At 50.4% G+C, this 13,435-nt stretch overlaps 1 protein-coding gene across 6 annotated transcripts in view; it reads left to right on the top strand.

The window, feature by feature from the left end:
- The window catches only part of MGRN1 (mahogunin ring finger 1), a 61,608-nt gene that overhangs the window by 40,095 nt on the left and 8,078 nt on the right, over positions 1-13,435 (top strand). For 3 of the 6 annotated variants that reach the window (XR_011134645.1, XM_068908123.1, XM_068908121.1), the window contains exons 8-12: positions 1,255-1,302; positions 7,199-7,267; positions 9,844-10,003; positions 11,852-11,961; positions 12,832-12,897. Coding sequence is in view for 4 of the 6 variants with exons in the window: in XM_068908123.1 (XP_068764224.1) it covers positions 1,255-1,302; positions 7,199-7,267; positions 9,844-10,003; positions 11,852-11,961; positions 12,832-12,897 (453 nt within the window). In the remaining 2 variants the exon portion in view is untranslated. The remainder of the gene's footprint in view (positions 1-1,254; positions 1,303-7,198; positions 7,268-9,843; positions 10,004-11,851; positions 11,962-12,831; positions 12,898-13,435) is intronic. The other 3 variants (XR_011134646.1, XM_068908122.1, XM_068908124.1) reach the window with 1 other exon arrangement.

Below are 13,435 nucleotides of genomic sequence, written 5' to 3' on the forward strand. Positions count from 1 at the left end.
AGCTGAGTCTGTGGACAAAAGTCGTGCCGATCCCTGCGGAGTGGTCTGGTGCGTGTTAGGAATGTATTCGTATGGTGGCAAAAGTGAAGCTTTGGAAATTTCCCTCTCATGAGACTGGAAAGTAGCTGGAACTGCTCCAGCTCTGTAAGCGTGACTTCCAGGATTATAGGTAAATTCTGTGTGCCATGTGGAGCTTGGAGCTCTCTGGATGCACAGAGGTGAAGGCAAACGCACCCTTAGTGTTCAGAGAGCTGAACGAGCTACGCCACAAAACCGGGAAGCAACCGAAGCTGGTCAGGCCATTGCATCGGTGCTGGGTTATGCCCAATGTTCAGATCTGAGTTGAAAGTGCTTTGCTTTTTCCAGTCTGTATGCTGTGAGAGGGAGACGTTGCCCTTTGGGGTCACTTCTTTCTTCTGATGTTCCAGTCGAGTGCTTACAAACAAGATCAAAATCTTTTTATTAAAGGTCACAGAGCAAAGTGCTTGTTGATTTCTTCCTTCTCCTCTGTTTGACTAAAATATGTTCCCCGTCCTTAGGAAAACTGAAGCTTTTGAAGTACAGGGCCATAAATCCAGAGCTGGTCTTTGCTAATCAGTACTGCTGCTGATCAGCAGAGGACAGGCAGACCAGCAGGCCTTGGTAACTTGCTATTTATATATATCTTTAAGAATGGAATTGTAACCTTGACGCTGCGCAATCTGGCCTTGCAGCTCTTCCAAAGGCAGAAGCTTGGCAGTTTGTGTTTGCCTGGAAAACAGGACTGTTTTGTCTTCTGGTGCAATGATGCTGTTCCTTCCTCTGAAACTCCTCCAGCAAACAGATATGTGTCTGCAACTATTCACACCAGCAAGACCTGCTGGAGCTTCCCCTAAATCTTACTTCCTGCTCCCGGTAAATGCTGGCAGAGGACTTAGCTCGGTTCGGCTTATTTGGCCCTGATGGATGATGGAGAAAACAGAAATAGCACAGTACTCCTAACACCAATTTTGACATCAGATATATACAGAATTGTTCCAGCTGTGCCTGCTGCTATTGAGCAGATGAGGTGCTGGAAGACATCACTGGATCTCGACTCTGAAGATGGCAACGTGCGTCGCGTGTGACTTGTTTCTGACTCCAGCCAGTGGACAAACCGTGTTTGTGTCTCCTAACTTGGCTAGCAGACGCTAACTCTGTTGTTCGTGAATCTGTGTTACTCTTCAAATTGTGTCAGCTATTTAATGCGTTTCCTTTTTTTTTTTTTCCTGGTAGCACGTTGATGGCAGTTTCTCTGTGAAGCCCTTAAAGCAGAAGCAGATCGTAAGTACCTGTTCCTTCTCTACAGCTTGATAAAAGACGTTGTTGCTGTCCCACAGGTGCCTCACTGTATCCAGTAGGAAGCTTTGAGGTTAGTTCGCCAGGAGCCTGAGATCTCCCCTAGTTTGCTCAGATAATGCAAGCAAAGGCTGTGAGCTGCTGCTTAATGTTGGGGTGGATGTAGTACAGCCACATGTGGGGGGCACACTTATGACAGCGTGGTACTGGCAGAGCAATGGTGCAGGCCTCTCTGTGCCCCTCTGGGAGGGAAGTGCGGTGTGCAGGTCCAGTCTCCCCTGCTTGCTAGCATCTGTTGCTTGAAAACAAAAGTGGCAGAGACCTTAGACATGATGTTTCCATGTCTGTATAGGTGCAAGTAAGGGAGGCTTGTATAAGTGAGCCTAAGTGTTGCATGCATTAAAAAATGTGAAGCACGTCTGCTCATTGATACTGCCTGGCCTCTTCAGGTTCTGTGCTTTGTGCTGTGGAGAGATACCTTTGCAGGCCGGTTTGGCTACCCATCTGCTACCTGGAAAGTGAAAACTGCTAGCTTTCCACCTGCATGTAAGAAAGCAGGGGACCTTATACATGCCTTCTCCCAGCACAAACTTCCTTTTCGTGCTGATGGTAACTTTGGAGCAGTCCCAGGAGATCTGCGTGGAGAGGTCTTTAGTCCATGTACTGGTAGATGTGGGAGCAACCCCCGGAAGCAGGGACTGAAGAGACCTTTAAGCTTAACTTGCCTGTCCCCTGCAAGTGTCCTAGGACTTGGGAAAGCAGTCCCAGACACTGTCTTGCATTGAAGTTGTTGTTTATGTGTCAGATTGTGCACACTTAGGAGGGGAAGGGGAGAAAGGAGACTGGCAGGCAGGGGAACATTAGGGATCTGTAGTCCTGTTTTAGCTGAGCCCAGTGCGGTGTGTGAGCATAAGCTGTGCAGTGCCTTATCGAGATTGCAATTGCATCCAGTCCTGTGCAGAGAGAAATACAGAGCAACTGGAAGCTGCTAATATCACCAAGAGTTTCAGCTTGAGGAAGGAAATCTGGCAAAGGTCACATTGCAAAGATGCTGAGATAAAGTAAAACATAAGATTAATCTGGTCAGGTGGATCTGGGACACCCCTTGACTTCCAGTACCTGACTAGCGTATTGCCACCATTCCTGCATCTCTCCCTTGTGGTAGTCCTGACGTGCTGTCGTTGCTGGAGCTCACGTTGTCACATCTGAGCGTTCTCCCTCTCTTTGTCTACGTTCTTCCCACATCTTGCAATTACTTCATTGTAGATTGAACGCTTGACCCTTCCTGTCCTTGCTGCACCGGCCTCCATCCTCACTGTGGTATGCATAGCATGCCCTGGCCTGTTTTTCATTGTTTTTCATGAATGTGCTGTATTTGTATCGTCACCTAAGAGTGATCATGGACAAGCTGTTGTGCTTTGTGCTGTGGAAAAGTATTTTTGCGCCCTCTATTTCTCCACTCCAGTCAATGCACGTTGAAGCTCGTGACCTTCTTCTGTTACCCATGCGTGGTCTTTTCTGTGGCTCTCCCTCCTCCATGCATCACTCCATATCTGGCTTGCTGGATTCCCTCCTCCCCATCAGGCACCTCTGCAGCACGTTGTCTGGACTGTTCTCTATTTTCCAGTGCTGTTTTTTTACACATCACCAATTCTGGCTCCCAGTACAGATGAATTGATGGATGCGCTCCTCTTCGTTGTCTAAAAATCGCCTTGCACTGTGAGCATTGGCTGCCTTTTTTTATCCACTGTATTATCCTGTCTGATGACCGTGTTAGGATGGACAGCCACTTTCCTAGTGCTGGTACAAGGTGACCACTTCAAAGCAGCAACTGTAAATGGGTTTCCATCTCTAGAACAGATCTTGCAAACTGCTTTCAGATAAGGCCCCTAAGCTGTCTGTATTGGAGCTGGGCAATTATAGATTTGATACTCAGACAGGCAAACTTCTTGCTCTGGAGAGTTTAGAATTATTATTATTTTATTTTATTTTATTTTCGTACAGGAGAGCGCCACATGGTTCACTTCCCCTGGATTTGCTACACCTGCACAAATCGGGGTCCCTGCACCCTGGTGCTATGCTGCAGCTCAGGTGTGAGCTGCCCAGCTTGCCTGTTGCAGAGTGAGATCTCGGAGATGTGTGGGGTAAAAGGCAGATGGGAGAGGAGTGTGAAGGCTTTTGGATGATGAGCTGTGGTTTTCCATCTGCCCACTTAGAGCAAAGTTGCATGACTGTGGAAGACGAGCAGGAAGAATAGGGTGGTGGTTGATTTCTTTTCCGAGTCCACTCCTACAGAAATGTCTCAGGCCTCCTGCTCTGGTATTTCTGTACACAGAGAGTGTACCTTCCTCTGAGGAAAAGGATCAGCCTCTCGTGGGCCTTTAGGAAGGTGAATTGTTGGTATTTGCCAGAGCATATTCTTCAGTCTTGACCTTTTGAGTTTGAAGGCCCTTCTGGCCATCTGACTGGCTTGCTGTGTATTGCCATAGTTTTGTCTAGCTCCTGAATTTCACCCTGGAACGTGTATTGTGCTCAACCACCTGTCCTAGGAAGGCATCCAGTGAGGCTGCAAAGATGTCGGCGTCCCTTTCTCCCTGTCCCGTGCTGCAGGGTGCGTTAGATGGTTGATCCCTTCACCCTTACATGGGTGCTGTGTTTCTGGTTTAAATGTGTCTGACTTCAGCTTCCAGTGATTGATGGTAAGGATTTTCTCAGCTGAATTAAAAAGCCTTTTAGGACCAAGAAGGTTGTTAGATGCTTCGATTAGGCACTTTTTGATGAACTTGGGAATAAGTCACTGGCTCCAAGATGTGTTTCTTCTGATCCCCAGCTCAGAAAAGAGCCATTGAACAGGATCAGGTAATCATGAATATCAAAACTGCATTCAGTAATTCACCGTCTGCCTCACCAGGGCTGTGTAGGGAAGTACAGCCCATCCTTCGTGTCCTGCTCGTGTCCTGTGAAAGCAATCAGCCATTGCTGCCAGAGCTTTATCCTGGTGCTCGTGGCGAGTTGCTTGTTGCTCCAGCCTGATGTCTGTTCTGAGCCCTGTGTGTTCCGGCTTTACCTAGGCTCCCCCTTCCTCGGTGCTGAACTTGGCTATATTGCAGCATGATCTCCTGGCTAGCTGGTAGGTCTAGATCCCCCAAGTATTTTTAATATAGACAGCTAGAGACTGTTCCAAAAAAGCTGATATTGTGCGAGGGATTCAGAATGGGAACATCCAGAAGAGCCATGGTCTGCAGAGAGAGCTGGTGTGCTGCACTGGAGAAGGCTGCCCGAGGGAGCAGAGCGCTGTGATGCCAGTAGTATCTTTTTCGCTTTTTCTTCTGATCAGAGAGAAACGTTGCATGTGTGAGCTGACGAGAGGTAACTCGTTTTTCTTGCCTTTTTTTTTTTTTTTGTTTAATGTGACAGTGCTTACGTGGCTGTGAACTCTTTGAATCAGTGTTAGTGTGCATACCTCTATGATCCGTGTATGGTTCTCCATTTAGTACTCTGGACTTCCCAAGTGGAGGACTGTCATGCTGGAAGTGCTTTGTAGGGTGGTTCCCACCCTACCACGATACGGTTAGCTGACTCCTACAGTGAAACAATGTGTGCTCATCTTTCGTTACTGGCAGAGTGTGTAACCTTCCCACTCAGTGTTTGGTTGTGGGGTTTTTCTTTTCTTTTCTCTTTTTTTTTTTTTTTTCCTTTGGCTTTTGTAAATGTTAAGGCTTAGAAATTTTCTTTTGTGGCTTTTGAAACAGAAGTAAGCTCCTGCTAGAACACGCGGTACCACTGACGCTAACATAGCACCTGCCCCCTAAAAGCATAGACCAGCGGTACAGAGTATATGTCTGGAGTAAACCATCTGTATAACATTGTAAACACATCTCCGTCACTCCCTTTCCTTTTGCCTTTCCCTCCTTGCCGTTGTAACCCTCCAGGATTCCTAGACAACTTCTGTGTGCGTCGATCTCTTAGCTCTTTGTGAGCAAGAAGCAGCAGCTGATGAATGGTATGGTGCGGGATGGGTGAGAAGTATGAAGGTGAAGGACTGCACTATGTACAATCCCCTACTATGTACAATCTTGTTTACCCTTATTGTTTTAAAACCTGTGGGTCTTTCTAGCAAGAGCTGTGTTGCGCTGCTCACCCATTTCTTATTGGAACGCAAGCTTGTCATGGGTTTTTTAGAGGCAAGCAGTAAAAGGAGCACGAGACTCTGCAGAGATCTGATCTGACCACTTCTGCGCTTACTGTCCACACACCATGATCCTCTGCAGAGTCAGGATGCCATAGCAAGGCGCTCTTTGAAATGTTGGGTTTTAAAAGCACTGCTCCCACACAATTGTTCCCAAACTTCCTGGGCAGCTTGTGAGACCCTGCGGAGGGTTTTGCTCAGCAGTCTAACTGCTGACCTCACCGCCTTGAAATGCGGGCCTAGAACAGATTGTCTGCAAGCTGCATGCTGCCTTACATGAGGAGACTCTGGAATGAGTTTGTTAAAGCTGCTGTGTCCCAACTCTAAGCATTTTAAACCGGCAAGCAGGCTGGATGTAACTAACTTCTGCCCCTGTCTCAGCGTGTGATATGTCCCGCAGCACTGAAATCCCATGGCATGGCTGTTGCTCTTCTGAGCGCCTGGCTTGACAGAAGAGGGGAGAGGCCACTTACAAATGGAAATGCCAGAACTCCTGGAGTTGATGAGCTGTTGAAACACTGGGTTCCCGGTAGCTTGGTTTCACAGCAGGGTGTCAAAAGGACAAGCGCTGCAGATGACCTAATCACGAGATGAGTCAGTTTGAGTGGTACCTTGCAGCCCCTTCACCATTTTACCTGTTCCAAGATTTTTTTGAGGAGAAGCCTCCCCTTTTCTGGGGAAGCTGCTATGTAGCAGCAAATCTTGGGGACCGATAGCTCTGTGCACCCCTGTAGAGCTGCTCATTGCAGCTGTGAGAGCCTCATGCTGCACTTGCCAGCTAAGCTGTGGGACAATGGAAGACACCACTTAGTGCAAAAAAGGAAGCTAAGAATTTGCCCCACTGGGAGCTGAACCTGCAGCCTTTCTTGCCTCCAGGCTTTAATCCAGCTGCTCCAGGGAATTTGCAGGCAACTACTGAGGTTTGCATAAAAATATGGTTTGGAGGGGTGCAGTCAGTGTCCGGGCTGTGAGCAGCTTCCATCTCTGCCCAGCAATGCTTTCCACCACCAGAGACCCCATTTTAGAGACTTCACCAAGGGCCTGGAGGTCTTGTTAATAGCTGACGCAGCGCTAGTGTAGCGTTGTCCCTTGGATGCTTCTCATGTTAAGGGAGGTTTGGACAGTTGTTTGTCTGGGAGATAGTTTTCCTAGCCCCATTAGTTTGGCGTTATGCTCCTCAGTATTGAATAGGGAAGTGTAGCACAGCCATTAACGTGTAAGTAACAAGCTGTTGGCACAGGAATGGTGGTGGTTGTGCCTAGTCTCTCCTATCCTGAGGTTACAAAGATGGGTGGAAATTCAGCCTGATTAAAGTTAAGTGATGCTTTGCAGAAGGAAGGGACTGTAGAAGGCTGATTGCCTCTGGCTCATTTGAGCTATGGGCATGTGTTTCTTCTTGATCTCTGAAACAAGCAAGAGTACTTATTTTTGAGGTGATCTTGAGGTGAGGCAATTGAAGTGGCCAGTTGGGCTCCCTGTTCAGACCAGACAGGATGGGCTCTGCTTTTGAGCAGAGGGATGTGTTCTCCTGGCCATCCTTTGCGACGTTTGTTTCTGTTAACTCCGCCACGTAGCTCTATGGGAGCCACCTGCCCTTGGTGTAACGTGCATACTTTGATACAAGGAGGGACGTAATCATGAAATGGCGATGCCAGAGCGGCTGGCACTCTAACTTGTTGTCTTCTTCCCTAGGTTGACCGGGTGAGCTATCTGCTTCAGGAGATTTACGGCATCGAGAACAAAAACAACCAAGAGACCAAGGTAAAGGTGCTCAGAAGGCTCCTACTCCCTGAACTGTGGGTTTCCAGCCAATACCTTCCGCTTTTAAGCGCAACGTCAGGGAGAGAAGGACATCAGTGCCGCATAGGTGTTCTGGGGCTAGTAGAGACAGTCCTGGGCTAGTGTCAGCTGCTGCTCTTGGTGCCCTGGGACTGCTGTGCAGTCTAGGTGCCTCCCAGTGTGCACAGCTGAGAGTATCTCCTGCTCCCTTGATTGTAAGTGAGCCTTGCATCCCAAATGCCTCTGAAATCTTCCCTCTGGTGCCCAGCCCATCTCACTGCCTCTCCACAGTCAAGGCAATCACGCCTGATCTCTGTGCTTTGCTCCTGCTTCCTACACGTTCTCCTGGGCTTTGTACCAGGGGACTGTAGGTTCCCATAGCATTGCAAGGAGCTGAGCTCTCCAGGCTTGCCAGCATCCATAGAGCAGCCCATGTTCCTCTGCAGGAGGGAGCACAGCATTGCTAACATCAAGGGGTGCGCATGAAAAATGGCTTAACTCGAAACACTGCCCATCTTTAGGCAGGAGCGTCTGCTGAATCCTGGCTTGCTGCATGGCTTCAAGCAGATTGCCTGGCTGCCTCATGCCTGCTTTAGTCTTATCTAGAGCTGCCCTTTGTTGCTGGTGGGGCTGCATAGTGCTTGACACGGTGTACCAAGTGCTGGACTCAGGATCAAACTGCTCTTGTACATATAGTGCGTGATTTGCAAACAGAGGAGCAGTCACAGAGCAAGACAAACCACACTTCGTCTCCGAGCAGTGCAGTGTCCTGCCCAAAGCAGCCCTGTGATCTCTGTGTGCCTGTATCAATAGGTAGCACCTGAAGGGACAGGAAGGAGAAGTCTTCTCAAAGCTTGCACCAGATCCCCTTAAGAGGATTGAAGGCTTCTCTTTGGGTCCTCCAGGGTCTTGTGATGAATCTTCTGATCCAGCAGTCACCTAATTGCAGCCCATCAGACAAGTGGCCCGGGGCCATTTTTGTTCTTCCCAGTATGCTTAGTAAACTATGTGAATGGGAAAGCAAAAAGCCTGCCCTCCCTGCCTCCCAAAATAGATGAGGAGCGCACGTGATGGGGCAAGCAGGCTTGCAGCCTTTCACTGGCACGGTTAGTGGGCCGGGTGCAGACGTGGCAGCAGCAGATGCTGTATATTGCTGTTTACGCTGTTGCCATTGGCATGGCATGAGTTCCCCCTGTGGCACTGAAAGGACCTTGTGAAATAGAACTGGTGGGAACAGATGGAGATGGAGGGTGCCCACTGCTGGGCTCCTGCATAACTTTTGTGGCATTGGCAGTGGGACTGTAAGGATTCCTGATGTCAGTGAAGAGTCCTCCTGGTTGGAGGGTGGGTTTTCCAGAATCGCAGAATGGTTGAGGTTAAAAGGGACCTTTAAAGATTATCTAGTCCAAGCACCCTGCTCCAGCAGAGTCACCTACAGTAGGTTGCTCAGGACCCTCTCCAGGCAGTTTTTGAATATCTCCAAGGAAGGAGACTACACAGCCTATTTGGGAAACCTGTTCCAGTGCTCAGTTACCCTCACAGGAAAAAAATTTTCCTTGGATTCAGCTGGAGTGCCTTGTGGGTCAATTTGTGCCTGCTGCTTCTCATCCTGTCACTGGGCACCGCTGAAAAGAGTCTGGCCCCGTCCTCTTTTCACCCTCACTTCAGATATTTATACACATTGATAAGATTCCCTCTCAGTTTTCTCTTTTCCAGCCTCAACAGTCCCAGCTCTCTCAGCTTTTCCTCATATGAGAGATGCTCCAGTCCCTTAATCATTTTAGTAGTCCTTTGCTGGACTCGCTCCAGTAGCTTCGTATCTGTCTTCTACTGAGGAGCCCAGAACTGGGCACAGCACTCCTGGTGCGACCTCACCAGGGCTGAGCAGAGAGGAAGGATCACCTCCTGTGACCTGCTGGCAACACTCTTCCTAATGCAGCCCAGGATACCATTGGGTCCACCAGGACCCCCAGATCCTTCTCTGCAGAGCTTTTCAGCACATCAGCCCTAGCCCGTACTGGTGCCTGGGGTTATTCCCCCTTAGGTGCAAGACTCGGCACTTCCCTTTATTGAACTTCATGAGCAAGTTCTTCTCCCAGCAATAGCTCACTGAGTAGCTCTAATCCAATTTGTGGGGCTCTGAGCGGTGGGAAGAGTAGTGTGATGCCATTGAATGGGTTCAGACTGACCTTTTTGCCAAGGTTAGCTGTGATCGGGTGAGCATCCCAGGCTGGTTTTCCCGTGACTGCATCAAAGCTTGTGCCCGCACAAGAGCGGGGTGACGACAGGGTGGTAGCAGAATTGCCCACTCCATCGTGGGTTCAGAGGGGCTGTAGAAACTGGGAGTGCCTCCCTCTGCCACGGGAGGAAGGAGCATCCATAGCAGGGTGGTGTAGGCTGGAGCGTGCTCTCCTTGAGAAACCCCTGCTGAGAGCTGCAAATAGAGGGTGCTGACTCTCCTGCAGACCTTTGGGTGGGAAATCTCAGGCTCCAGAGTCCTCTGGCCGTTCTGCATGGCCCTTCCTATTCGCATGCCAAAGTCTTGCCTCTCGTTGCAGCCTTCGGATGACGAGAACAGCGACAACAGCAATGAGTGTGTGGTTTGCCTCTCGGACCTCCGCGACACCCTCATTCTGCCCTGCAGACACCTCTGTCTGTGCAACTCCTGTGCGGACACCCTGCGCTACCAGGCCAACAACTGCCCCATCTGCAGGCTGCGTGAGTATGTGCCCAGGAAAAAAGGGCTTCTTTCTTCCTCCCAGGCGCCTGTTAAGTCAGTACAGGTTGTGAGAGTGAGCATGTATTTTATATACCCCACCCCAAGGCTCAGCATCAAATGTGCTACTGCTCTGACTGATGTCTGGAGGCTCCTGGTGCCTAAAATAACTGTCCTCAAACAGGGCAGGAAGAGCGCATGGCAGAGTGGCTTTCTGCCCTGTGCTTCCCTGGCCGTTTGCCCTCTCCCTAGGATGGATCTGGGGCGCAGGTGCTCTGAGCAGTGCCATCTAAACAGCTCTTGCGTTTGGCCCTCGCTGTCTGGAGCAAGAGGATGCCTTGCCAGTGGGTTTTGAGTTCTCTATCTACTGCGAGGAGCATGGTGATCCGGCCTCCCGGGACCAGCTCTGATGGAAGAGGAAGGTGTGGCGTAGCAGTGCTTTAAAACAAAACCGATGGAAACCTCAGACCTCTTCTGTGGGTCCGTTAGACGCACCTATCTCCAGTCCCTCTTTCCTTATTCCTTGCAAGCCATTGCCAGCTCCTGTCTTTCCCTTTTGCGTGTTGGTCAGTCTGGTCCCTCTGCCTTTCTGCTGTTTGGGGGCCAGCAGGGTGGGCATTGAGTGCACAGCCCTCATCGTCTTCCCTCTTCAAGGGGAAAGTCTGCCTGCCGGGAAGGTTATGAGGATCTGTGTAACCCTTGCATTCCCCTGCTCCTAAGACATGGGAAAAAACAAATACTCCTTCTTACGGGGCACCTCTCTCGGGCAACGCTTGTTGAGTTTCAGGTCTTTTCTCCAAAGCACAGAGTCTCTCAAGAAAATGCCTGCGTTTTTGTTGGAATGGACAAATCACACATTTTACCCTATGCTTGAGCTCCGAAGTATTTGAATATTTCTTATTGAAGCTTTTTAGGAAAATAAAGAGCCTAAGGCAGGAGTTTGGCCTGAGAAATTAAGTCTAAACAGTCAAAATTTGGCAAAGATACAATAACTGAAAGCAAGATCTTATCGGGGAAGTGGCAGACAGCTTTGACTACAAGTAGCACAACTGAAAACAGGAGCGGCGTTATCTCATCTGTATGCTGCGGTGGAGTAAGTCGTATTTGTTTGGAAAGTGCCCCCACATCAGGCTTCCTGGGAATCTGCTCCTGGGAAGTGCAGAAGCAGCAAGAACAGATCTGTGCCTCTCTCCCCTGGCTCTAGGCTGATCTTGCAACCAGCTGGGTGCATTAAGAAACAGAAATGCCCGGGTTTTTCCTTACATACAAGCAGCACGTTCTTACAGCTGTATCAGAACAAATGTCTGGCTGGTTTGTGTGTGTCTTTAGCACAGAGGGAAGTAACGATATTAAATATCTGCAGATAGAGAACAGGGTTGCAGGCGGGGAGTGGAGATCAGAGCTGTTTTGGTGGGAGGACAGGGGATTGCTTTCCTGGAGAGAGGAGGTTAGTCGTTAACCTGGCTGGGTTAGGAGTTGCTGCAGACGCTCTCACCAGCGTGGTACTGGCCAGAGAGCAAGCAGCTGATGGAGGCACGATCCTGAGAGGACGCCCAGCTCTAGCTGAGACTGGAGGGGCCTGAACGAACCCAAGGCCTGGAGTGGTTTTACCTGACGCTCCCCCCATCCTGTAGCTTGCAGTGTGCTGCCTGAGACCAAGCTTGTGGCTCCTCTTAATGTATTGAGTAAGCCCTAGGCCTGAAAGTCCTCTCCACATGACTGTATTAGGGCAGGGAACTCACCCCACCGACTCATCCACGGCAAGTCGCTGGCCAAGATGCTCCAGCACCCAGGTGGCATGACTTCGTCCCATTTGGCCGTGTAGTCACCTGCGTGCTTTTCTCTCCTAGCCTTCCGCGCCCTGCTGCAGATCCGAGCTGTGAGGAAAAAGCCCGGGGCTCTGTCGCCGGTGTCGTTCAGCCCTGTCTTGGCACAGACTGTTGACCATGATGAGCACTCTGTAAGTAATTTGCCACCTCGCGCAGGAAGCCTGGGGCCTGAGCACTGATCTCGGCCTGCACAGGAGAGTTGCGCTCATGAGTCTCTTGGCCTATCGGCCCACGTCCCTGGGACCTCAGAGAGCGCCGGGACCTCTCCTTTCGTGAATGATTATTTTGGCTGTTTTTAGCCAAGTACCCTCCTTCCAGTGGGAGAAAACAACTCCACAGAAACCTCATATGGGAAGGTTTCTCAGGGCCTGTCCCAGTAGAAAGTGGCAAACTCTGGGCCTGGCAGGGTGGGAGCTGGGCAGATGGCAGATTACAGTTTGACTTGCATTCAAATTTGCATGGCAGCACACTCTGAAATGCCCTTGGCATTGGGGTTCCCAGTGTGGCAGCAGAAAGGCCTCTTTGTGCCGGTCCTCCTGGGCGATCGGGGGCTCAGTGAGCAGCTGAGAGAGCGTGGGATGGCAAGTGCAGCGCCCTCGGCCTCGGGGCTGAGCCACGTGTCCCCAGTGCGCTGCGGGCAGGACCTCGCTGCCCGGCAGCACTGTGGCACAGCCGGCTCTGGCAAGGCACGCGAGATCCAGGCGAGGAGAGGGAGCGCTGCGTCTGGACCATCTTACAGGCTTTGATGGGAGCAGAAAGGGGTCATCCCAGAAAGAGCCTGTTTTTATCCACCCATCCTTTGCAGCCCTGTAACCCTGCTACTCCAGCGGGGGCTAAGACACAGGGCAGGAGAGAGACCCCAAGGGTTGTTTTCAAGCAGAGCGTGGTACGAAGAGGAAGCAGGTGCCATCTCCCAGAGCGAGGCAAGGAGATGCTGTGTGTCTTTCCATGTTACTAACCTCAAAAAAACCTTTGTTTAAAACATGATTTTCTCTTGACAGTGTCCCTTTAAGCCCACTAAAGCGAACACTGTCTCCCTGCCCAGCAGGAAACCTAGAAGGGAAACAGTAAGTGGACTTAGTTGTATTTGGCTCCTATGGCAATTATTTGCCAGCAGTCTCACTAGCACGTAGAAGTGTTGTACACGTGAGGGCTTGCTAACACGCTGGGTTTGACACATGCCCCTGCACGGGCTGCAACACTCCAAGTAGTCTCCACGTAGTGGTGAGACGCTCACGGCCTGCACGGACGATCACTAACCTCCTCGGCTTGCGTGTGGAGGAATAGGCGAGACGGAAACAGCTCGCCGCAGCGGTCTGATGTTGCCTCGTCAGGACTGCCGGGCCCAGACATATATCGGAGCCCCTTGGCGCTGAGCCTCGCTGCTATGTTGTTTCTGGCCAAGATATTTTCATAGCTTTGTAGGACTGTGAGTAATGTGGTGTCCCCATGGCTCACCCAAAGCTCTCCCACGCTTGTCACATCCCGTTGGCGATTTGGCTTGGGCACTTCTCGCTGTGGTTTCCACCCTTGTGCTGGGACGTAGAGGTAGATGATGGACAAGGCTGGACCAGGTCTGTCTTGCATCAGGAACGCTGTTTGCAA

This window comes from Struthio camelus, chromosome 15 (assembly GCF_040807025.1).
Source record: "Struthio camelus isolate bStrCam1 chromosome 15, bStrCam1.hap1, whole genome shotgun sequence".
Lineage (NCBI taxonomy): Eukaryota > Metazoa > Chordata > Aves > Struthioniformes > Struthionidae > Struthio > Struthio camelus.